The 21,020-nt window shown below is 65.5% G+C and overlaps 8 protein-coding genes across 8 annotated transcripts; 4 read left to right on the forward strand and 4 right to left on the reverse strand.

The window, feature by feature from the left end:
• Nucleotides 1–3: 3 nt before the first annotated feature.
• Nucleotides 4–2,622, reverse strand: FA09DRAFT_331535 (mitochondrial Rho GTPase 1). Its single transcript, XM_025743065.1, has 3 exons — nucleotides 2,432–2,622; nucleotides 699–2,125; nucleotides 4–624 (listed from the first exon to the last, which is right to left on the reverse strand). Exons 1-3 carry the CDS (start codon nucleotides 2,607–2,609, stop codon nucleotides 55–57), a joined length of 2,175 nt encoding a protein of 724 aa, XP_025596591.1. The 5' UTR covers nucleotides 2,610–2,622; the 3' UTR covers nucleotides 4–54.
• Nucleotides 2,623–2,841: 219 nt separating this feature from the next.
• On the forward strand, nucleotides 2,842–3,420 carry FA09DRAFT_284428 (hypothetical protein; the record flags this gene model as incomplete). Its single annotated transcript, XM_025739870.1, has 2 exons — nucleotides 2,842–2,985; nucleotides 3,310–3,420. Coding segments are annotated over 2 exons (255 nt in total), but the record flags the coding sequence as incomplete, so codon positions are not given.
• Nucleotides 3,421–3,950: 530 nt separating this feature from the next.
• On the reverse strand, nucleotides 3,951–5,886 carry FA09DRAFT_335053 (Mmp37-domain-containing protein; the record flags this gene model as incomplete). Its single annotated transcript, XM_025743752.1, has 5 exons — nucleotides 3,951–3,995; nucleotides 4,080–4,439; nucleotides 4,510–4,908; nucleotides 5,248–5,725; nucleotides 5,837–5,886. 5 exons carry the CDS (start codon nucleotides 5,884–5,886, stop codon nucleotides 3,951–3,953), a joined length of 1,332 nt encoding a protein of 443 aa, XP_025596593.1.
• A 343-nt stretch (nucleotides 5,887–6,229) lies between these two features.
• On the forward strand, nucleotides 6,230–7,691 carry FA09DRAFT_331538 (hypothetical protein). Its single transcript, XM_025743066.1, has 3 exons — nucleotides 6,230–6,832; nucleotides 7,021–7,308; nucleotides 7,420–7,691. The coding sequence occupies exons 1-3, from the start codon at nucleotides 6,283–6,285 to the stop codon at nucleotides 7,494–7,496; spliced, it is 915 nt and encodes a 304-aa protein (XP_025596594.1). The 5' UTR covers nucleotides 6,230–6,282; the 3' UTR covers nucleotides 7,497–7,691.
• A 39-nt stretch (nucleotides 7,692–7,730) lies between these two features.
• On the reverse strand, nucleotides 7,731–10,996 carry FA09DRAFT_331540 (DUF21-domain-containing protein). Its single transcript, XM_025743067.1, has 9 exons — nucleotides 10,573–10,996; nucleotides 10,321–10,378; nucleotides 10,020–10,216; nucleotides 9,791–9,887; nucleotides 9,605–9,692; nucleotides 9,461–9,534; nucleotides 9,157–9,275; nucleotides 8,977–9,057; nucleotides 7,731–8,916 (listed from the first exon to the last, which is right to left on the reverse strand). Exons 1-9 carry the CDS (start codon nucleotides 10,952–10,954, stop codon nucleotides 8,051–8,053), a joined length of 1,962 nt encoding a protein of 653 aa, XP_025596595.1. The 5' UTR covers nucleotides 10,955–10,996; the 3' UTR covers nucleotides 7,731–8,050.
• Nucleotides 10,997–11,283: 287 nt separating this feature from the next.
• FA09DRAFT_331542 (translation protein) lies at nucleotides 11,284–12,661 on the forward strand. The gene is made up of 3 exons (XM_025743068.1): nucleotides 11,284–11,851; nucleotides 11,915–12,116; nucleotides 12,287–12,661. The coding sequence occupies exons 1-3, from the start codon at nucleotides 11,302–11,304 to the stop codon at nucleotides 12,618–12,620; spliced, it is 1,086 nt and encodes a 361-aa protein (XP_025596596.1). The 5' UTR covers nucleotides 11,284–11,301; the 3' UTR covers nucleotides 12,621–12,661.
• A 498-nt stretch (nucleotides 12,662–13,159) lies between these two features.
• Nucleotides 13,160–14,842, forward strand: FA09DRAFT_331544 (hypothetical protein). Its single transcript, XM_025743069.1, has 4 exons — nucleotides 13,160–13,482; nucleotides 13,536–13,810; nucleotides 13,861–14,307; nucleotides 14,358–14,842. The coding sequence occupies exons 1-4, from the start codon at nucleotides 13,339–13,341 to the stop codon at nucleotides 14,401–14,403; spliced, it is 912 nt and encodes a 303-aa protein (XP_025596597.1). The 5' UTR covers nucleotides 13,160–13,338; the 3' UTR covers nucleotides 14,404–14,842.
• FA09DRAFT_344052 (putative RAD50-DNA repair protein) lies at nucleotides 14,578–20,350 on the reverse strand (the record flags this gene model as incomplete). Its single annotated transcript, XM_025744633.1, has 32 exons — nucleotides 20,218–20,350; nucleotides 20,048–20,154; nucleotides 19,909–19,992; nucleotides 19,677–19,850; nucleotides 19,448–19,623; nucleotides 19,282–19,396; nucleotides 19,000–19,225; nucleotides 18,742–18,920; nucleotides 18,515–18,685; nucleotides 18,355–18,459; nucleotides 17,987–18,300; nucleotides 17,847–17,936; nucleotides 17,668–17,795; nucleotides 17,517–17,616; nucleotides 17,327–17,456; nucleotides 17,062–17,274; nucleotides 16,806–17,011; nucleotides 16,552–16,753; nucleotides 15,998–16,489; nucleotides 15,763–15,938; nucleotides 15,655–15,703; nucleotides 15,564–15,600; nucleotides 15,468–15,511; nucleotides 15,330–15,416; nucleotides 15,255–15,277; nucleotides 15,174–15,191; nucleotides 15,078–15,117; nucleotides 14,969–15,021; nucleotides 14,847–14,908; nucleotides 14,748–14,796; nucleotides 14,657–14,693; nucleotides 14,578–14,595 (listed from the first exon to the last, which is right to left on the reverse strand). The coding sequence occupies exons 1-32, from the start codon at nucleotides 20,231–20,233 to the stop codon at nucleotides 14,578–14,580; spliced, it is 3,921 nt and encodes a 1,306-aa protein (XP_025596598.1). The 5' UTR covers nucleotides 20,234–20,350.
• Between the last annotated feature and the right edge of the window lie 670 nt (nucleotides 20,351–21,020).

Below are 21,020 nucleotides of genomic sequence, written 5' to 3' on the forward strand. Positions count from 1 at the left end.
TCTCTCTCTCTCTCTCTCTCTCTCTCTCTCTCTCCTTCTCCTCTTCCTGTCGCCTTACAGCTCCGTCTTGCCTCTCATTGCCGCGCTCCATCCATTAGTCCAGCTCGGCAGTGCACGCCACGCTCTCCCGTTGGCAGACAGCGAGCGACGCATCCACCAAGCGCCGCCTCCCACAGCCAGAGTGGCGACGAGCCAGTTCAGCCATCCCTCTCGCATGCCGCTCCAGCTGAGCAGTGCGCCTGCGCCCTCGCCGCCTCCGGGCACGGCGCCGCGCGGGTCGAGGGCAATGCGGCAGACGATGGCGGCAAAGTCTGCCATCTCGCCATTGCGCACCGAAATGTTGAGCGGGCCTGCGCCGAGACCGGGAATCTTGAGGCCCAGCTTGGCGCAGTACGCGTCCGGCTGCACCTCGTGTCGCTGCTGCGCCAGGTCCAGGTCCGCCTTTGTGCCGACGAAGAGACTGGCTTGCGAGGACAAGTGCGGATATTGTTGCCGCAGATTCGAGACGTACGAGAAGCTGTTGGTGTCCGAAGAGTCGTACACGTAGATGATGACGTCGGCGCACGCCACCTTGGCACTGTGCCGCAGCGCCTCGGCCTCGAAGCGGGAGCCGAACTCTTGCAGCTGGCGCGCGCGAAGAACGGTCAGCGAGGGGTGGACCTCGATCGCAGCGCTGAAGGGCAGAAAACCCAACTCACCACGAGATACTTCTCTGCACCGCCCTGCTCCACTGCTGCCACCACCGCTCTCGGTCCGGGTGTGGGCTTGTAGCGCTCCTCCCATTCCTCGCCCACCATATGCTGCAGGATCGCGCTCTTGCCGCTCCCCGCTGCGCCGACGACGTACGCGAGCAGCACGCTGCGATTCTGCGCCGCGCCCCTGCCCTTCTTTGCACGTTCGCGGCGCGGGCGCGTCAGCTGGAGCGCCGAAGTCGTGCTTGGTGCGCGTGGGACGTGTGGTGTTGAAGAGGATGCGCTAGACGAGGAAGCGGGCGTCGAGGAGGAGTTGGAGGGAGTAAAGGAAGGATAGCCGAGATACGCCAGCATCGCAAGTGTAGTCTGCGGCTCAAGGAGCGTAGTCATGCTCCACTGCGCCAGCCATCCTTGCAGCGTTACTCGCCCAGCTTCATCCGTGACGGTCGTAGCATGCGGGAAGTCTGGGCCCCATGGATGAGCGCCAGCAGGAGCGCGAGGAGTTTCGGGGACGGTAGAGAAGAGAGCTGCGAGTTCTCGCGGCGACAAGGCGCCATCGTGGTCCTTGTCGTGCGCCTCGAAGACGTCGGTGAGAAACTGATAGCCGTGCGGAGAGAGTTCGACTGAGCAGTCTGCGGGTACGGGAAAGGCAGGCGAGACGAAGGAGGCATCGAGAGTCAAGTCACTGCCATAGCCGAAGGTACGAAGCACGGTCCACGTTGTCTCGAGTCTGCCTCGTTGAATGAAGAGCGTGTGGAGATAGAGAAAGCCGGAGAGCGTCAGCGAGCCATCGCGCAGATGCGGGTGCGAGCGCTGCCGAGGCGTCTCAGTGCCTGCGTCTGAGACGGAGCCGGTCGCTGAGAGGTCGTCGTAAGGAAAGGGGGCGCCAGCGACCGGGGCGCTTCGCACGAGATCCTTGATGCCTTCCAGCTCGCTGCTCTGCAACGGCGCATCGAAGCACTTGCGTTGGAAGTCGTTCAGCTCCGCATCGCTCAGCAGCCCGTCCTTGTCCGCATCGCACAGACGAAAGATTCTCCGCAGTGCAGCGACGCACGCCGGTTTGAGGGCGTGTGCTCTCGAGTCGTACAGCGGAGCAGTAGGGTAGAGGACTGCCTTTTGCGCAAAGTAAAAGACTTCACTGACGTTGAGTGGCAGCTTGGCAGAGCACTCGACGCACGTCTCGACTTCCTTGAACTCGCTCATGACCGGCGCGAGTTCGGCCTCGAGTGCCGAGTGCGGCGAGGGCCCACTGCGCAGGTCGATTTGATTGCCGACGAGAATGACGGGCACGTTGATGCCCAAGGAGCGGATGAGCGGCAGCCAGTACGTCGGCAAGCGGTCGAAGGACGAGGGCTGGGCGATCGAGTAGACGAGACAGATGACGGAGGCGCGACGCAGCTCCGTCTCGAGATGCAAGCGATGCTCCGACGTGGCTGGGCGGCGCGCTGGGGTCAGAAGTGGCCGCCAGCGGTGCGAGCCATGCAGCCGGACGCAAGTGCCAGGGCAAGAGCAAGAGAGCGCAGCCAGCGCTGTGAGCGTGGTGGAGCACTGAGCAGCATCCAGTGCCCCACGGCAGCCAGTCGGGCAGCGAGGCCACAGCACGAAGCCGCGCCCCTCGCACTGCAGTCGTGCCTCGGCGCAGCGAGCGTGTCGGGAGCGCACTCAGCCGCATGCCCGCACCCTTCTTTATGATCCACAGCCCTGTCTGAGCACCCGCTGCGCTGCCCTTTGCAACTCACCGACGGTGTCGACGATCTTGGTGCACACGCCCTCGGGGCACACGTGCGCCGGCAGGGTGATCTCGGGGATGCGGCGCTGCACGTCGTCGACGTACGCCTCCTTGATGAGGCTCGTGAGCAGCGTGCTCTTGCCCACGCCCGCGTCGCCGGCGAGGACGATGCGCACGTCGGAGCGCATCCTGAGAGATCGGTGTGGGGGTGTGAGAGAAGGGCGCGTGCAGCAAGAAGCGGCTCGAGGTCGAAGTCGGGGCTGCCGCGCGCGCGGCAGCGCTGTGCTGCGCCTCTGGCGGCGGCGCTGCTCGGCCGACGCGCGCGCTGGCGGGGATGCGGCGGTGCCAAAAGTCTGAGGGCGGCGCGGCGTTGCTCGCCCGTCTTGCTCCCCACCACCACGCCCGTCCTCCTCCCTCAGCATGGCGCAAGGCTTCAAGCCCACCAAGGTCTCCAAGGCACCCAAGGCACGCAGCGGCAAGGCCACGCCCACCGGGCCCAAGCGCGGGCCAAAGGTCATCCCGCCGAAGAAGACGGCGGCCGTCAAGCATGCGGGCCATGTGCGGGTGAGTGGCGCGCGCGCTTAGCAGAGCAAAGGGGGGTGGGGGTGGGGGTGGCGGCGCGGAGGACAGAGAAGAGAAGGTTCGAGGTGGTCAGGGAGAGAGAGAGAGAGGTTGGGTTCAGAAGATGTGGACAGATGGGCAGGCGCGACAAGGAGCAGCAGGGCGCAGCCGAGCGTCAGCTTTGTCTCCGTCCACAGTGGCGGCAAGCGGCCAGCCTGCCCAGTGGCGTCTGCACAGCGGGCCAGCGTTGCCCTCCTTCTTGCATCTCTCTCCCGCGCCCATGTCCTCTTCCTCCTTGCCACTAACTCTCTCTCTTGCCTTGCGCAGAAGCAAACGGCCTCGCTCACTTCGCGCATCGAGACGGAAATGGCAGGGCGCGCGTCGCGCGGCGGACCGTTGACGATCATGAAGGGCGCCGCCGATGGCGCGGCAAAGGAGCGCGCAGAGGCCGAGAAGAAGAGGAAGGAGAAGGCGGCCAAGCCCTAGAGGCTGCGAGTAGGAAGAGGGAGTGTCTGTGGGGGCGGCGCACTGCGCAAGCGGGCGAGAGGAGGGGCGAGAGTAGGCGCGTGCCAGGGCGAGTTCAGGGGGCCTGCGAAGGGCAGTTGTCACGTGTTTTTTCATCCATCGGTGTGTTTAATAGAGGCTCCTCTTTCTTTTGCTGTGCGAGAGACGCGATGTGCTGCAGGAGATGTGTGTGTGTGTGCGGATGGGATGTGGGAGGACGCGAGAGGAGGGTGGGGGTGCGAAGGAGCGCATGGGTGATTAGATGTGAGCTGAGAAATTGGTAAGTGCGAGCGAGGCGAGGGGAGATGAGGATGCTAAAATAAGGCAGTGATGCGCGATGGCAGGGCGTCCAGACGACAGAGGTGAGGGATAGTTACAGTAGAGAGCAGGCAAGGAGAGAGGAACGCCGTGCAAGGTGGAGGCAAGACAAGGCGCACGAGGCCCAAAGCGCCTCGCAACAATCGCTACTGCTTCTCCTTCGCCGACTCGGCAGACTTTTGGCTGCGTTCCTTGCGTCCTTCAAAGTACTGCACGGAGGCGCGGGGGGGTAACCTCTGACCACTTCGCCCAGGCCGTGTTGTGCCAAGACTCACCTTGCCAATCTTGGCGCCCACGTACTTGAGCGTCCTCGTCAGGCCGGCCGTGTACACGCCCTTAATGCTCTGCCCCCACGCCGGGCCTCTGACCGTCTCTGCGATCTTGCCCAGCAGGACACTGTCGAAGTCCGTCTGCGCCACGGCCGCCTTCCAGAACTTGTCCATCGCCTCCGGATCCTGCTTGGCCGCCTGCGCGCCCGGTCGACGCGCGACATTGTCGGAGCGCGAAGAGAGGGACAGGGCGAGAAACGCGGCGTCGGAGCCGGGATGGGAGGTGTAGTGCGCTTGCAGCTTGGAACGCAGACGTAGCGGCAGCTTGGCGGCGTACGAGGCGCGCGTCGAGATGGATGTGTCTTGCTAGAAGACCAAGCAGAAAAGATGAGCGGATGCGGAGCCAGGCGATGAGAAAAGAAGAGGGCAAACTTACAGTCATGGCATACCGATCCGTCCTTCGCTCCACAATCTGCACCGTGCCCAAGCTCCTCAGCAGGCCAGCGTAGAGTCTTCTGAACTGCTCTCGCTGGCCCAAGACGATGTTTCTGACCTTGTCGGCATTTTCGCCGCCGGGCACTCGCATGCGAAAGTCTCCCACATACGACAGGCTGGCGATGCGCGTGTACAGCTCCACCTCGGTGAAGCGCTCTGGCAGCAGAAGCAGCGCCACGCGCAGCGCAGAGGTGAGGTTGACCTGTTGTGCGAGGCGCACGCGCGCGTCGGACTGCATCATGGCGACGGGCTTGTGCATGCGCCCCGAGACGTAGAGTGTCTCCCAGTCGAGCAGGTCCGTGCAGAGATCGTCCACCGAAATGACGCCGTACTTGACGAGCTAGTGAGGACAGAGGCCGTCAGCGCGCCCCTTCCCGGCTGAGTGGAGCAGCCATGGGAGGCTGCGTCGGCCCAGGCTGCGTGCCGGCAGGCACGCGGCGGACCCACAAGCATCGAAGCACAAGCGGGTAGGCAGCGTTCCCTTGCTGTGCCCGTGGCAGTACTTCTCCTCGAGCCAATGCACAGCAGTCCGGCGACGGCGCAGAAGCTCCTCGAGGCGCTGCACTGCTGAGCCCTATGTCTTCGCCGTCATGCTCCCAGCCCAGCTCCTGCCACTTGACTGCGTATCTTCCGTTCTCCTTCCATTCCACATCCCACACGCCTGTCATCGCAAACTCACCTCATCTCCCACCTTGACATACGGATTGTACCAAAGCCCCGCGCCCATTTTCTGCACTCTCGCCATCATGCCGCTGCCCAACAGGCGTGCCACTCTACTATAATGGCTCGGATGCTGGGCCATATTGACGGCATGCCAATGTTCCGGGTGCGCCACGGCCATGACAATGTCGACCATCTTGCCCTTTGGTCCTTCAGGCCGGCGCGAGTGCTCGGGCCCCGCATGCTGCGCAAAGACGCCGGAGCCATATGCGAAGGCGAAGCGCAGCGGCGCACGGAAGGAGTCGTGCAGCAGCTTGAGACGCTCGACGACGGAAGAGGGCAGCGGCACGAGCTGGTTCTCGCCAAAGGCGGCGGGAAAGGAGGGCGGTGGAAACTTGGCGTCGGTGCCATTGCTGCCGTTGGCCGAGGTGGGCGGCAAGTTGAGCGCTCGCGCGGGAGAAGTGCGCAGGGAACGGCGAGGGAGATGAGGGGCCCAGCTGCATGGCAGAAGCAGCTGTGCCTCGACGCATGATGGCGACGCACGCCACAGCAGCGCCCGCCGCAGTGTATGTGTGTGAGGTGGCAGCCTGATGGCCTGTTGGCGAGACGAGCGGTGAGAAGAGCGCAGGCAGGCAGAGGGCGCGACACTCACGCTCATGGCGGGCCTTGTTGCGCAAAGCGACACAGCAGCACGGCGAAGGCGGTGTGCGATGGCAGCGCGGATTAAGGCGTGTGCTGGCGCTGACAGAGGGGATGGGAGGGGTGGAGGAAGGCAGGCAGCAGTCGAGCAGAGTGCAGAGTGTGGAGAAAGGCTCAGGGCTCAGCTCAGCGGGCCGCTCTCTCCTCTCCTGCATGCGGAGCGAGCGGCCTCCACTCGGTGCGTCACGTGCAAGTCTTCGTGACCGGCGGCGGCGACTCGGGCGGGCGCGGCGGCCAAGGCGGGCAAGCAACAGCCGGCCGGGCACTTGCAGTGCGGGGAAGGCGCCTCCACATCTCCGCCTCTCCCGGCTCTCTCCTCTCTGCCACTCCGTCGTGCCCACCAACACCCGCCGCCATGTCGCCCACGCGCCTCATCCGCTTCATCGCCGTCGAAGACTCGCGCACCTACGTCGGCGCACCCATCCTGCCGCCCGATCTCGACGTGGCGCAGTACGTCGCCGCCTCGGATCGCTCGCCCCTCACCGCGCGCGTGCTGCCCAGCGACAACATCCTCGACGCCTCGCTCGCACCCACCGACCAGCTGCGCACCGTCGCCAGGCTGCTGCCCATCCTGCCGCCCGCGCGCATTCCCTCCATCCGCGCCCTCGGCGCCAACTACGTGCAGCCGGGCCAGGAGGCGCGCGAGGCAAGGGCCAAGCGTCCCGCGCTGCCCATTCTCTTCTTCAAGCCGCCGCAGTCGTGCGTCGTCGGCCACGGCGATGCCATCGTCGTGCCAAAGGAGATGGAACATGAGACGGACTACGAGGTGGAGCTCGTCGTCGTGATCGGCAGGGACTGCAAGGACGTGCAGGTGCACGAGGCGCTCAGCTATGTGCGCGGATACGCCCTCGGCAACGACGTGAGCGCGAGGAAGAGAATGTTTGCCGTGCCGCAGTGGGGCCTGGGTGAGTTCGTTGGATGCTTGTGAAGGAGAGAAAAGGCGTGGGATGGTTTTTTCGTCAGAGAGAGAATTGAGCAGGGCAGTCAGCGGAGAGAAAAGTCAAGCGGGACGCGGCGTTCGCAATCGGACTCTCTCTCCTCTTCTGACGTCGCACTGAACGCCTGCCTTCGCAACCCTCATCGTCTGCTGCAGGCAAAGGAGCGGACACGTACTTCCCTCTCTCCTCTACTCTTCTCCTCGCCTCCTCCTCGGTCGATCCCGAGAGCATTGCGCTGCAGACGCGCCTCAACGGCCAGCTGATGCAGGACGGCAATACACGCGACCACCTGTGGGGCGTGGCCGAGACGATTGCAAAGCTGAGCGAGGGCACGACGCTGCATGCTGGCACGCTGATTAGTATGGGAACACCGCCTGGCGAGGGCTTCAAGAGAGATCCTCAGGTGTTTCTGAAACACGGCGATGTCGTAACCATCTCCGGCTGTGAGTTCGCGCCTGCTGCTGCTGCTGCTGCTGCTGCTGCTGCTGGAGATGCGGAGTGAGAAGGCCAGAGGTGGGCTGACGCACTACCCAAAAACGCACCACACACAACAGCGCACGGTCTTGGATCCCTCACGAACCCAGTGGTGCAAGTGACGAAACTGCAGGTGCCAGGCAAGGCCAAGCTCTGAGGATCGTGATCAGTACGAGGCACGCGGAAAGAGAGGACTTGGCTCCGCCTTGTGCGCAACCTGGGCATGCCCCGTCCCGCTTCACCTATGCGCCTGTGTGTCGCTCGGCTCCTCCCCTCCTCCCTGCCTCCTTCCTCGCTCCGCGCGTCCTCTCTCGCCTACTCTCACGCCTAACTCTTGCGTCCCGCCCCCCCCCCCCCCCCCCCCCCCCCCCCCCCCCCGCCGCGTCTGCGCTTCCTGTTTGCTTCTGTCTTGCTCTCGCTCTATTGCCCAAGCGTCGTCAGCGCTCGCTATCTCCAATAGCGATGCTGCATGCTGTCTGCTCCTTTGACCGAGCGCCGTCGAGAAAGATGAGCTCCGTCCGATGAGTCTTTTCTCGCCTCCGTCACTCGTTGCCCCCTCCTTACGCTACGACGGCGTGGCTCTGCACACCCAGAGCTGCCTTCGTTCTTGCCACGCTCGACGGGGACTGCAAGCTATGCCGATTTTGGGTTGCTACGTCGCACAGGAGAGGAGAGGCGGAGAGGATTCCGATGCAATCTGCGCACTGCTACCTAGTTGCCCTTTCCCTTTGCCTCGTTTCCCAGCAGCGTCGTCCTCTCATCCAGCTCCTCGTCGCCAAATACTCTCCTCGCGTTGTCCAGTATCGGGTGCTGCTGCTGCTGCTTCTTTGCCTCTGCCGCTGCCGCGCCCGCAGCTTGTGCCTCGGCATCCGGCTGTTCCGCGATCGCTTCGTCGAGCAGGGGAAGCGAGGCCGCTGCGGCTGCGGCCGCCGCACCCGGCGGAGGCGCCTCTCCGAGCTGCGCATGCACGGCACGCGGCGATTGCGTGACGCTTGCGGGTGCCGGAGGAGGCGGCACCAGAGTGCTGGTGCTGCTCTCCGAGGCGTCCGAGACGCTGCCAGGAGCGACAGTGAGGTTGGAGGAAGAAGCGTCGGGGTGGGACCAGGTCTGAGTGCGCGGGAACGTCTTGCCGCTGCCGCCGTCCTTGCGTTCCGGCTCGTTTGACATGCGCCGAGATGGAATGACGGCGCCGCCAGGGAGCACTACGCCGCCGCTTGCCGGGCCGTTGGCGTTGCGAGGCGACCCCCAGCCTCTCATGCCGCCGTCCGTGCTGTAGCTGGCCTGGCTCGCCGTGGTAGACATGGGCGAGCCCGGCCGCTTGATCGCCACCTTGTCGCTAGCCTTGCCGCCCGTGGCACCCACACTCGTGCCGAGCGCGCCGTACGACTTGAGCGGCGTGCTGCGCTTCATCATGCCCGACTTGCGACGGCGCTCGATGATGCCTTGCACTAGGCCCGCGTAGTTTGCAGACGTGCCTTGTTGAGGACGATTGCGGACGACTTTGATCTTGTTGTGCACATCGACAAAGACGTCCGTCTCGTCGATGATCTCTTCGCCAATCACTTCTTCGATGACGTCTGCCGCGGGAGGTGGGGGTTCAGCTCGCGGCAGACGAATCGACGAGCAGACAGACTCACCTTCGAGCGTGACGATGCCCATCGCTCCCTTTGGCTCTCCCGGACTCTTCGAGACGAGAATCATGTGGCTTCGTCCTTGTTCTGCGCACAGCCAAAATCGCCCATGTCAGTTCTCATCATCTTGCCATCTTTCGCTGTTCTGCTGCCCTTGCGGCCCAGCAACCATTGCAGCGTACGCACGGAAGTAGTTGAGCGTGTCAAGCAGCGTCAGGTCCGGGTTCGTCTCGGGCAGAGGCGTGAGCTGGAACCAAGAAGCAGGCATCGCATCTTCCGGGTCGTAGGTGATTAGACGCTTGACGCTGCGGGAAGCGATGAGAGCGAGGCGAGGGCAAAAGGGCGCAAAGCAGCGCGGCCAGACGAAGGAGGCCCAGAGTGCGCGAGGGCGAGTCGATGGAATAGTGGGAGAGCAAACATGGCGAGGTTCAGCGAACTTTTTGCGGCGAGCAGAGGGCTGAGAGAGAAGGGGAGTGGAGGAGATACGTACAGCAGCATGCCCAGAATTGCATCTGGCTTGCCCGGCTCATGCACTGGCACGCGCGAGTAGCCCGACTGGACGAGCTGTGGTTTCGATGCCACCCATCATTCGTCGTGTCAGCCTCAGTCCGGCGTGTAGCGGAGGGACACTCACGTGCTGGATGTTCTCCTCATTCATGATGGTGTCGGCACTCATAGTGTACACGTCCTCAATGGGCGTCATGACTGAAGCGACCGTCTTGCTGGCAACGAGCGACACAAGCGAAGGGGGCCGGGGCGTCAGCGTGCGCGATGGCGGAGCGGAAGGCAAAGGGGGGCATGGGAAGAAGGGCATACACACTCGTTGAGCTCGAGCACCGCACGGATGATCGTCACTTCATCCTCGTTGAGTCCGTCTGTGCCGATCTGTTGATGCAGGCTGACGAACGTCTTGAGTTCTGCCGCAGGGCGCGCGCATCAGCCAACCTCTCTCTGTCTCTCTCCCTCTCTGTTCTGCCCTCGCTCTGTCCAGCGCGACACGCTGCCACCTTCTCCCGCGCTTGCGTGTCTCTGTGTTTTCCTCTACTCACCAGCCTTGCGATAGGTGGTGCCGTGATCTTCTCCCAGGCACCAGTCGAGTAGCTTGGCAGTGGGCCACGCCACGGGCGCCATGACGAGCATGGTGATGTGCACGAGCGGCGCACAGTAGGCACCGATGGCCAAGCCGTGGCGCGCGCAGATGGACTGCGGCACGATTTCGCCAAAGATGACGATGAGGAACGTGGAGCTGGCGAGAAAGCGTGAGCATCAGCGGGAGAGAGCGCGGAGAGGCAAGAAGGGTGGGGCACGGAGGGAGAGGAGGCGAGACAGGGAGGGCGAAACAGGACGTACACGAGAACAGCTGCGGTGCCGCCAAAGTCGGAGAGGAAGATGGGCAGCGACTCGTTCACTGGCCGCAAGCGAAGCGCAGTGTGAGTCAGCTTAGAATGAGAGCGGAAGAGAGACTCGGCGCTGTCTCTCTTGGCGCAGGAGCGGCAGAAGAGGGCCGGAGCGTGCTAGGCTGCCGGCACAGCCAAACGTGCGCCTCGTGTTCGGAGGAAGCGCAGCGGTGTCCAGTCTGCTATGCCTCTCTCCACGACTCACCGACGACGTTGCCGAGCAGTAGCACGACGAGCACCCAGTGTCTGCCCTTTTCGAGGAGGCGCAGCACCTTGCCGGCATGCTTCTTCTCCGTCTCGCTGCCGCTGGTGCTCAGCACCTGCAGGTTGACCATGTCGAGGCCCATGAGGCCGAGCGTCAGGCCGGCAAAGACGCCGCCGAGCAGCACGAGGGCAATGATGCTGGCGACATCGACAAAGAGCTGCAGGGGAGTGCGCGGCCCCTCGTCGGAGTGCGACGAGTGCAGGGCGATGAAGGGCGTCAGGGCGGGAAGGGGAGAGGCGGCGGAGAGAGAGGAGAGGCCGAGCAGCAGCAGCTTGCCGAGCGAGCGGGAAAGGCCACGACGCGCAGGCGACAGGGATGCCATCTTGGCGATGGAGGATGGGGTGTGGAGGGAAGGAGAGGGAGACGGCAAGCGGTCGAGCCCTAGAGCTTGTCCCTGCGAGCGAAAGCGGCTTCCAAAGGTGGAGCAAGGCAGCGCGGCACAGCAGGCAGCGGCACCGGCGCCGCACGTCCGCCGCGGCAGCTGTGGCTTCGCTCTTGCTGCCGGCCTGCCTTGCTCGCTGACGGCACGTTCACGCTTCGCCGTGCGCGCGGGTGCCGCACGCCTTACGTAAGCATCGCCTCCCTCTCCCGCGCTCCTCTGGCGCTCGCCGCGCGGCCGCCGCCTCCCTCTCCTCCCTTCAGCACTGCCCACCACTCGCTCACCTCGCCATGAGTGCCGCTCGCGCCAGCAGCAGCAGCAGCAGCAGCAGTCTACTGCGGGCATTCCGTCCGCTCTCCCTCCGTGCGCCCCGCCGCACTCTCGCCTCGGCCGCCACGCTCTCGCCCAACGCCGCCGCCTCGGCCGACGCTCCCGCCGCCGCCGCCGCCTCGCCTCTGGCACCGCCCACGCCCGTCGCCGGCGATGCGTGGCATCCCACGGCTCGGCGTGTGGGCCTCATTGCCTGGAAGCGCGGCATGACGTCCTACTTTCTCCCCAACGGCACGCGTCTGCCCGCCACGCTGCTGCAGCTCGCACACTGCCAGGTGTCGGCGCACATCGGCTTCGCGCCTGATTCCGCCGCAGCAGGCGCAGAGGCAGCCGTCAAGGCAAAGACACGCACCGGAGAGCCGTACCATGCACTGCAGATTGCCGCCGTCGATGCGCGCTCCAAGCGCGGCGTCAGCGCCCAGGTGCGCGGACATTTGCAGAAGGCAGGCGTGGGCGCAAAGAAGGTGATCCGCGAGTTCCGCGTCAGCAAGGATGCCATTGTTCCGCTCGGTATGTTTGCGCTCCCTCTGTGCCCCTTCTCATCCGCTCATATTCTGCGACTTCGCGCCCCAGGCACCGAGTTGTCGGTGCACCACTTCGTTCCCGGGCAGCACGTCGATGTGCGAGCCATCACGCGCGGCAAGGGCTTCCAGGGCGGCATGAAGCGCCACGGCTTCAAGGGTCTGCGCGCAAGCCACGGCGTGTCCATCTCGCATCGCAGCTTGGGCTCCACGGGCCAGCATCAGGATCCGGGACGCGTGTTTCCCGGCAAGAAGTGAGTTGCCCGTCCTGCCGCTGCTGCTGAGAGGAGCGCGGCGGCATGGGTCATGCACGACAGACGAAGGTGGGGGGGGGAGACGAGTCCGGTCTGGCTACGAGGCAGGCCGCTGTGCAAGTAGCCACGAGCAAAAGGCTGACTTCTTTCTTTCCCCTCGCGCTCCACAGGATGGCCGGTCGAATGGGCGGCACGGCGCACCGCACGGTGCAGAATCTGCGCGTGCTGCGCATCGACGAGCGAGACTCTACGCTCCTCGTCTCCGGCGCCGTGCCGGGCCCCGAGGGCGGCATCCTCACGCTCGTCGATGCGAAAAAGGCCCTCGTGGGCGCGGCGGCCAATGCGTGGGCAAAGGGAAAGACGCTGAGTGGCGAGCTGGCGACGGGAAAGGAGGCGATGGACGTGTACCTCAAGAACGGCTTGACACAGTTGCCCTTTCCCGCCGCGACCAAGGAGATGGTCAAGGGATGGCCAAAGGTCGTAGAGGTGGGAGAGCTGCAATAGATGCGACAACGACGTAGGCGCGTTGTTGCGCGTGCGTGAGAAAGCTGCGCGTGTGAGCATGACGGAAGAGGAAAAGGATGCAAGCGTGAGGGACAACGGAGGCTCGCAGAGAGCGAGAGCGAAGTCGTAACAGGCAGGCGGGGAACGAGAAGAGGTAGGGAAAGAACGGTAGCGCAATCCGAGGGGGGGCACACACAAGGGAGTGAAGATCTCTCGGTCCAGCCTCTCCGGGACGAAATCGTTCACCAGAGCTTTGGCACCGGCTTCTGCTCCGCGGCGCCCAAAGCCTCTCCTAGTGTCTCTGCGGGCGCTCCTCTGCACAGACTAGGCGGGAATGGCTCTGAGATGCATCAGGACCTGTCGGGCTGCTTCTTCTTGCTGCCCGCCGAGTATGGTGGCAACAGGCGCGGGCCTGTGTGCACAGGCATCATCTCATGCGGCCAGGGCGCCCCGCGGCGCGCGCCGCGCATGTTTGCTAAGGAGAGAAGGAAGGCGCCCGCGCGGCGCGGCGCGCAGCCATCTTACCCCGCACTCGCTGGCGCCTCCCTCCCACCACGACCATCCCTTTCACATCGCGCTTGTCAACCGGTTCGACGTGCTGTCAGACTTGCTCATCTTGACGCTGTTGCTGCGCTGCTCTGCGTGGCGGCCGTGGCGGCATCGGGTCCAGCAGCAGGGCAAGTCGTCGCGGCGCCTCACATCCGCACGCTCTTCACCCATGCCGGCCACGGGTCAGCTGCCGCTCGGCCGCGCACATGATGCCGCGCTGCGTGTGCCGTGCAGCGCAGACGACCCGGACCTCGGCGCATGGGAGGCACCGCGCCCCGAGGACGCACGCATGACGTGGGAGGACATCCAGCAGGTGCGTCGGCCACGATGGGCCTCTGAGCTACGCGGCGCTGAGCACGCGCGCAGATCTGCGCTGCCGGCGACCTCGACCACCTGCTCCGCGCCAAGGACCTCGAGGCACGCTACCTCGCGTGGGCGACGCGCATCCGGGCGCGCTGGGGCGGCGTCGAGGCGTACGTGCGCGGCGTGCGGCTCGGCTGGGCGAGCGACGACGTAGGCGTGCCGGCGCCGGCGCTGGGCGACGACCACTTCCGCGACACCGCCGACGAGGACCGCGTCAAGCGCCTGCCAAACGACTGGCCGTACGCGGTGCCGGCGGGCTGCGAGCACTGGGTGGTGTGGTGAGTGTGCTGCACGGGTCGCTTCTCACTGGCGCCTGACATCGGTCCAGGTCGCGCCTGCCCATCTACTCGCCCTCGCTCTTCCAGACGCCCGACTCGCCCTTCGCCGCGGGCGCAGCGCGCGAGGCGCTCTACGCAGCCGTCTCGCACGACGGCATCCGCGGCCTGACTGGCAGCGCTGCGAGCTCGTCGCCACGGGTCATCGGCCTCGCGACGCGCGAGTATCTCAGTGCGAGTCCTCTGGTGCAGACGGCGCCGCCGAGCGGCGCCTCGCCGCTGTTCAGTAGCGTTCCACTCCCGTCGACCGACCCAGCAGCGCCGACGCTCGCGCCTCCGACGCTCGAGTCCGCGACGGATCTCGCCGAGCGCGCCCACGCCTGGGCCGGCCGCTTCGTGCAGGCGTACGTGCGGCGCGTGTGGGACGAGGCGCAGTGGGAGACGGCGTGGTTCTGCAACCCGCCGCACCTGCGCACGGTGCCGGGCCTGAGCCACTTCCAGTGGGTGCGCTGCCGTGCGTGACGCTGCCGCTGCTGACCTCCCTCTGCAGCGTCATTGCGCGGCGCAAGAGCACGCACGCCGCAGCGCAGACCTGAGCTCAATCTTCGGCAATGGACGGCACATGGACCTGCACGGGGCAAATCGGCACACCGGGACTGACTTACTAATACACTCTGCCGTCCGATCTGAGTGGAGGGGGACACGTCGCATTGGTCGCATGAGGGGGCGTACAAGTACATTGGTGTGCGGAAGGGGCGGCCGCCGGGGCCTCACTGGATGCTCTCGCGCTGGGAGGAGGGCGATCAGCTGCAGCGCGTCACACGCTCTGCGACACACCACGAGACGCACCTCGATGATCGACTTTTGCTGGGCGTTGCGCGAGCAACTGCACGAGGAGGGTCAGCGTGGTGCAGACGAGGCCACTCCCAATGTGCCGCACCGCCAGTAGTACTCCAGACTGTCGCTCTGGCCCAGCATCGTGAGAAACTCTGCGCGCAGACAGTCAGCACGGGTCGCGCAGCGTCGGCGCCCGGCTCACCCTCGTCGTGCGTAATGACGATGAGCTGGAAGTTGCTCTGGTTGCGGCGCTCGCGGATGACGCTGTCGCAGCGTGTCAGCTGTGCGGCTGGCGCACGTCGAGCGTGCCCACGCCCGACTCACTCGTTCAAGCTCTTCGCGAGGGCCAAGATGTTCTCCTTGTCGAGATTGGTCGTCTGGCGCCACGACGAGTCAGCGTGGCAGAGGGAGTGGCAGAGCAGTGGCGACTCACCGGCTCATCCAGCGCGAGGATGCCGCAGTTCTCGCCGAATCTGGCGTTGGGGGGCGGTCAGCGCCGGCCTCTCTCCCTCCGCTGCACGCCACGCACGAGTCGGCGAGCGCGAGACTGCTCAGGGCATCCCGCGTCAGCATCGCTCCAGTCTCACGTTGCGCCAGCCGTGCCACTCACCGGATGATGATCGAAGCGAGGACCTTTGTGTGTCGACGTGAGCGTCGCGCCGGCGAAACTGTCCATCACACTCACCTTCTGCCCGGCGCTGCATCGCCCACGCATGTCCATCTCGACGGTGTCCTTGACCATGCAGACGCGGTAGTAGTATGAGCGGCCGGCCTGGAGAGGCGCGTGAGCAGAAGCCAGGTCGAGCACTCGCACCGCGCGCACCTTGTTGCCCTCGTTGTCCGAGCGAATCGAGATGGTGTCGATGTCTGCGCGAGGTCGTGAGTGCCGGCTCGGTGACCATGCCGCAGCCGCTCTCACCAGTGCCCTGATACGTGCGGCCCCAGAGGTAGCGGATCTGCGACAAGAGCTGTCAGCGTAGCCTCACATGCCCTCGACCTGCTCCACCCACCTGCTCGTTGATCTCCTCCATCTTGATCGCATGGTAGCGCATGATGGCACTGCGACGCGTCAGCAAGCACCATCTACGCCCGCGCCTCTTCGCACTAGCAGCACGCACTTGTCCAGCGCCTTGCCGTACAGCTCCAGGTCGCGGTTCGCCATCTCGCCCGTCTTAAACGCAATGAGCTTCGCCGTGTAGCGCTTCTCGACGTTCTTGTAGTCCTCCTTGAGCTCCTGCTCGCGCCCGGTGATCTGCGAGCGCAGCGAGCTGATCTCGCCGCCGAGATGCGCCGCCTGGGCAAAGTCGCACGCTGCCGTGAGCATGGTGTCGCCTCTCTGTGGCACTCACTCACCTCGCCATTCAGCTCATTCTCCTTCTTCTTCGACTGGTTGTACTTGGCGTTCCACGTCTTGCTCGCCTCCGACGCCTCGTCGAGATTCAGACCATCGTGCTCGGCCTGGATGCGCTGCACCTCGGCCTGCAGGTGGCGGTGGCGCAGATTGTCGTGGATGTTGCGCTCGGTCGCCTTGCTCTCGTTGAGGTCCTTCTCGATCTTGGCCGACTCGACCTCGACGGCGGTGATGCTCTTCTGCACCGTCTGCATCTGGCCCTGTAGGTCGGCGATGGCGTCCTCGCACTCGCGCAGCTTCTCGTTGCCGCGCTGGGCGACGTAGCGACCGGCCTGCTCGTTGAGGTCGCGCAGGTGCTTGACAAGCCCAGACATGCGTGACGTCTCTGCGTGCAGAGCCTGCTCCCGCGCCGTCTGATCGGCCTTGAGCGCGTCGAGAGCTTCCTTGGCGCGACGGATCGGCGGGCCCGCCTTGGCAATGTCGTCGTCGAGCGTCTGCGAGAGGGTCAGCGAGCGACCGCCATGAGCATGCTTGCAGCTACATGCTCAGGACTCACCTGCGCCGCCTTCTGGGCGTCGGCCAGCTCCGCCTTGAGCTCCTGCGCGCGCACGAGCAGCGCCTCGCGCTTGCCGTGCTCCTGGCGCTTCGCCGCGACGCTCATCTCGGCCTGGTGGATGTCGCGCTCGTACTGCTGCAGCTTCGTCTGCTGGTGCTCGCGCTGGCTCTGCAGATCGAGCAGCTCGCGCTTGGCACGTTTGCTGGTGCAGAACGTCAGCCGCAAGCGCAGAGCCCGTGCCCGCTCTGACTCACAGCTTGTCGGTGAGCGCGTCAATCTCTTGCTGCACGTCGCCGCTGGTCCGCATCGTGCCCGTGCTCAGGAGGTCGTTCTCGAGACCCTCGACGTCCCGAGACAGCGCGGTCGTCTCCTTGAGCAGCCGCGAGACGTCCGACGCGGCCTTCTTAAGACTGGCAATCTCGCGCAGCTCGGCGCGCAGAGCCTCGACGGCGGCAGACGACTGCAGCGCACGTCAGCACTCCGTCTGCCACACACACGTCCGTCACTCACTCGTTCAGCCGCCCCGGTGGCCGCGGCGAGCCTCTCTTCCTCCTTCTTGACCTTGCGCTCCTCTGCCGGCACGTCCGTCTGCCGCAGTGCGTCCAGCGTGGCTTGCTTGGGCACGAGGCCCTGGAACTCTGCGAGCTGCGCTTTCCAGTCCTGGAGCTCGCGCGCGCTCTCCTCCAGCGAGCTGGGCGTCGTCTTGCGGATCTGCGCCTCGATCTGCGATGCAGTGGTCAGCGCAGGGCCGAGCGGCAACCACGCTCGCGCGTACCCAGGTGGTGATGCCGGGCAGCTCCTCGTCGCTGATGCCGCGGTTGCAGGCGAGGCACGAGTGCCGCGTCTGCGCCGCGGTCTTGACACGCTTGAAGAACTCGGCCGCATGGCCGGCGCCACTGATCACTCTACGGGCGCCGACAGACGTCGATGAGCAGCGCACAGGACGCACGCGCGGCAGCGCTCACTCTGCAAGGTACTGCGACTCCCTCTCGCACTCGCGCACTGCCGTAGGCAGATCGGCAAACTCGCCGTCCGCCAAGGCTACGCGGATCTCCTGCTCGATGGCTGCGAGAGGCGGGTGAGCAAGTGCGCACACATGCCTGCGCCGGCACTCACCGTCGGCGCGAGCCTTCATGTCTCGCAGCGTGGCGCGCGCAAACGACAGGCTCGACTCGATGCGCTGTAGATCCTTGCTCGCCGCCGCGTCGCTGCGCTCCAGGCTGCTGAGCTCGCCTTCCTTGGACCTGCAGCGGAAGGCGTCAGTCCTGCACGCCACACACTCACGGCACACTCACGCCACAACGAGGTTGATGTCGTTCTCGAGGCGCAGAGCGACCGGCGCGCGGCCCGTGTGCTGCTCGATCGCAGCGCCGTGGCACTGCAGGCTGCACCGACAGTCAGCTGCGGCCGCCTCGCCGTCCCGCAGCGCACCCACAGGCTCTGGATCTCCTGCTCCTTGGCGCTGCGCTCCCCCTTCTTGACGTCGAGACGCGCACGAAAGTCGGCATGCCGGTTGAGGCTGTTCAGCTCGACGGTGAGGTCCTCGCGAGTCTGGTCCAGGTCGCGGATCTCCTTGTTCTTCTCGCGCATGCGCCCGTCGACGTCGGCGCGCGTGGTCTCTGCCTTGAGGGCACTCAGCTTGGCCTTTGCGTCATCCCAGTCCTTCGTGGCAGCCTCGACGTCTGCCGAGGTGACCGCAACGCCGTCGAGGTCGTCTTGCGCACGCATGATGCGGTCGCGGAGCTTGCGCTGTACACAGCAAACGTCAGGCAGCAAGCCGGAGACCTCCCGGGCTCGACTCACCATGGCGTCTCCCGCATTCTCGCGCTCCGTCTGCTTGGATCGCAGTTCGCTGCGCAGCTCCTGCCACTGGGCCGTCATCTCGGCGTCCTTCTTCGCTCCGTCACTCTGCAGAGAGAGGCGATCAGCAAGCAGCCGCACAGCCGAGCACGCACGAGCTCACCCTCAGCGCCTGGAGCTCGCTCGCGACGCGGCGCGCATTGTCGCCCACGCGCGTCTCGAAGTCGGCGATCTGCGCGTCGGAGAGGCCTCCCGTGTCGAAGCCCTTGATGCCGAGCTCGCCGCTCATGCTGCGAATCTCGGCCTCGCGCGCCTCGACTGCCTGGTGGTGGTGCTGGAGCGGCGCGCGGTCAGCCAGCAGCTCGCACCGTCGCGTCTGCCACTGCTCACCTTGCGGTCATTCTCCAGGCCGCCCTTCTCGCCGATCCTGCGGCCGCGCAGCGCCTCGAGACGTGCCACCTCGTCCTTCTTGTCCTCGATCTTGCGGTTGAGCTCTGCCTTGCGTCGGCGCTGCTGGTCGAGGTGCTCGCCGAAGCGCTCCTTGCGCTTCTGCAGCTCCGCCTCGGGCTCTGTTGCAGGCGCACAGGCCGGTCAGTTCGCGGCATGGCTCTGGCCCAGGCCCACCACAGCACAGGGGCGCACACGCACCGTCGATCGGCGTCATTGTCGAGCGCAACTCCTCCATGTTCTCCGTGAAGAGCTTGATCTTCTCCTCCATGGCCTCTGCACGCGCAACCGTCTCGCGGAACTGCACGGCCTTGTTGTAGAAGTCCTTGTTGTCGTTGGTCAGCTTCTCGATCGTCTCGTTGAGGTCGTCGAGGTGCGACTCCTTCTCCGCCAGGCTGCTCTCGAGACGGCGCTTCTTGTCCTTGATCTGCAACGGCAGGCAGTGTGTCAGCGCGGAGGCCCACACCCGGACGGCCGACGCACCGCATCAGCGCGCTCCTTGTCCGTCTTGAGCCCCTCGAGCTCGGCCCGCTGCACCTTGAGCTCGACGGCCTGCTCCTTGCGCAGCGACTTGATGTTGTCCAGCGCCTTTGTGTACCTGCCAGAGCGTCAGCGCAGCGCCCATGCGCACCCGGCCGCGACAACGCACCGCGTCGCCTCGAAGATGTCGTCAAACTTCTTCTTCAGCGTCGCCGGCTCGGAGAGCGGCCAGTTCGACTCCTCCTGGTGGCAGAAGATGACGTTGTCGAGGATCGCCTTGGACACGCCGAGCAGGCGCGGGATCTCCGTGTCGAGGTCCGCGCACTTGGTCGACAGCACGGTGCGCTGCGGGGCGGCCGTGAGCGGCACAGCGGCCGGGCGGTCGCAGCCGCGCTCACCTTGTTCTTCTTGTTCTCATCGTCGACCTGCAGCAGGCTCTCCAGCGTCTTCATCGTGAGGCCCGTCGTCTTCTTCTTCGAGACCTGCAGGTTGCGCACGCAGTTGATGCGCACGTGGTTCGTGTTGTAGAAGCGCAGGCGCACCTGCGCCTTGACCTCGTTGGTCGCGGCCATCTGGGGAGGGGTGTGAGCAGAGGCGGGGTGCGGCCGTGAGTTGCGAAGGCCCACGCACAGTCGGGTCGTGCACAAAGGCGCCGCCCTTGGTGTTGGGCGGCAGGTCGCCAGTCGTCGCATACTTGAGACACTCGATGATCGTCTGCGCATGCGGCATCAGCAATGCGGCCGTGTCAGCGGCGACACGCAGCACGCACCGTCTTGCCGCTGCCGTTGTAGCCGACGATGACGGTGAGCGGATTGTAGAACTGAATGATGTTGATGCCCTTGTCGTCGAAGGAGCGGATGCCACGAATGGCCAGCTCTGCGCGGGCGAGCAGCAGGCGTCAGCAACACGACGCACCGCTGCGCATCTGAGCCGGCGCACTGTCGAGCGACGCCATGCTGCCCTCGTGGGCGCGCGGGAAGCGCAGGAGAGTTCCGCACTCTCTAGCCCACGAGGTTCTGAGCGACGCAGCCTTGGGTTGTCAGGCGGGCGGGCTGAGAGGCGAGAAGGGGGGAATGATGTGGAGGGGAAGCAAGGCTGCGCGCGCGCACTTTACGCGTCCTGCGCCTCGCGCGCCGCGGCCGCCGCGGAGCCGTGTTGCTCACGCCTGCGCGCGCCTCGGTCTCGCGCGCAGATTCCTCAGCCAGGCGCGCCGGCTCGCCGCTTCGCCGCACCGCTGGGCTCATACACAGCTCACACATCGTCCTGCAACCTCGGCCACTGCACAAGCGCATGCGCTGTGCTCGCTCAGAGCGGCAACAGGCCCCACAGCCCACGCGACAGTCCGAACACGAGGCACCCGCCCCAGACGCTTGCGTCATGTTCCAGCGCACCTCGAGCGGCTGCTAACCGCCTCGGTAGCACGGCGCAGCCTGCTAACGCTCAGCTGCAGGCGCTCGAGGTCTCGATCTCTCCAGCAGGCGCATCATGGCTGTGGTGTGTCCGCCATGCCTTCCGCGGCGTTCTCATCGCCGTCACGCGCCGCATGCGCCAAATTGTGAGCGTGCGACGTCGAGCGCTGACCTGGCTCGAGACTGCGCCCTCCCTGCGCCTCGTCTCGCGACTTGCAGGTCGCAGCAAGGAAAGCCACGAGGCGGCTGTGTGAGCGGGCGCGGGCTCAAAACTCGTCGCCGCGCAGTAAATGGGCGTTTGCAGGCGCGCTTCTGCGGCGCGGTGGCGTTGCC

The sequence above is a fragment of the Tilletiopsis washingtonensis genome (genome assembly GCF_003144115.1).
Source record: "Tilletiopsis washingtonensis strain MCA 4186 unplaced genomic scaffold FA09scaffold_18, whole genome shotgun sequence".
Taxonomy (NCBI): domain Eukaryota; kingdom Fungi; phylum Basidiomycota; class Exobasidiomycetes; order Entylomatales; genus Tilletiopsis; species Tilletiopsis washingtonensis.

What these genes read in the sequence shown, in the direction of transcription:
- FA09DRAFT_331542 (XM_025743068.1), top strand. Translation starts at nt 11,302, where the DNA reads ATGAGTGCCGCTCGCGCCAGCAGCAGCAGCAGCAGCAGCAGTCTACTG. An exon ending in GGATGCCATTGTTCCGCTCG is followed by an intron (nt 11,852 to 11,914) that starts GTATGTTTGCGC and finishes TTCGCGCCCCAG; the next exon opens with GCACCGAGTTGTCGGTGCAC. An exon ending in CGCGTGTTTCCCGGCAAGAA is followed by an intron (nt 12,117 to 12,286) that starts GTGAGTTGCCCG and finishes CGCGCTCCACAG; the next exon opens with GATGGCCGGTCGAATGGGCG.
- FA09DRAFT_331538 (XM_025743066.1), top strand. Translation starts at nt 6,283, where the DNA reads ATGTCGCCCACGCGCCTCATCCGCTTCATCGCCGTCGAAGACTCGCGC. An exon ending in CGTGCCGCAGTGGGGCCTGG is followed by an intron (nt 6,833 to 7,020) that starts GTGAGTTCGTTG and finishes CGTCTGCTGCAG; the next exon opens with GCAAAGGAGCGGACACGTAC. An exon ending in TGTCGTAACCATCTCCGGCT is followed by an intron (nt 7,309 to 7,419) that starts GTGAGTTCGCGC and finishes CACACACAACAG; the next exon opens with CGCACGGTCTTGGATCCCTC.
- FA09DRAFT_331540 (XM_025743067.1), bottom strand. Translation starts at nt 10,954, where the DNA reads ATGGCATCCCTGTCGCCTGCGCGTCGTGGCCTTTCCCGCTCGCTCGGC. An exon ending in CACCACCTATCGCAAGGCTG is followed by an intron (nt 9,888 to 10,019) that starts GTGAGTAGAGGA and finishes GCCCTGCGGCAG; the next exon opens with AACTCAAGACGTTCGTCAGC. An exon ending in GCGGTGCTCGAGCTCAACGA is followed by an intron (nt 9,693 to 9,790) that starts GTGTGTATGCCC and finishes GCTCGTTGCCAG; the next exon opens with CAAGACGGTCGCTTCAGTCA.
- FA09DRAFT_331544 (XM_025743069.1), top strand. Translation starts at nt 13,339, where the DNA reads ATGCCGGCCACGGGTCAGCTGCCGCTCGGCCGCGCACATGATGCCGCG. An exon ending in CGTGGGAGGACATCCAGCAG is followed by an intron (nt 13,483 to 13,535) that starts GTGCGTCGGCCA and finishes GCACGCGCGCAG; the next exon opens with ATCTGCGCTGCCGGCGACCT. An exon ending in CCGGGCCTGAGCCACTTCCA is followed by an intron (nt 14,308 to 14,357) that starts GTGGGTGCGCTG and finishes CTCCCTCTGCAG; the next exon opens with CGTCATTGCGCGGCGCAAGA.
- FA09DRAFT_331535 (XM_025743065.1), bottom strand. Translation starts at nt 2,609, where the DNA reads ATGCGCTCCGACGTGCGCATCGTCCTCGCCGGCGACGCGGGCGTGGGC. An exon ending in CAAGATCGTCGACACCGTCG is followed by an intron (nt 2,126 to 2,431) that starts GTGAGTTGCAAA and finishes CGCGCCGCCCAG; the next exon opens with CCACGTCGGAGCATCGCTTG. An exon ending in GTGCAGAGAAGTATCTCGTG is followed by an intron (nt 625 to 698) that starts GTGAGTTGGGTT and finishes CGCGCGCGCCAG; the next exon opens with CTGCAAGAGTTCGGCTCCCG.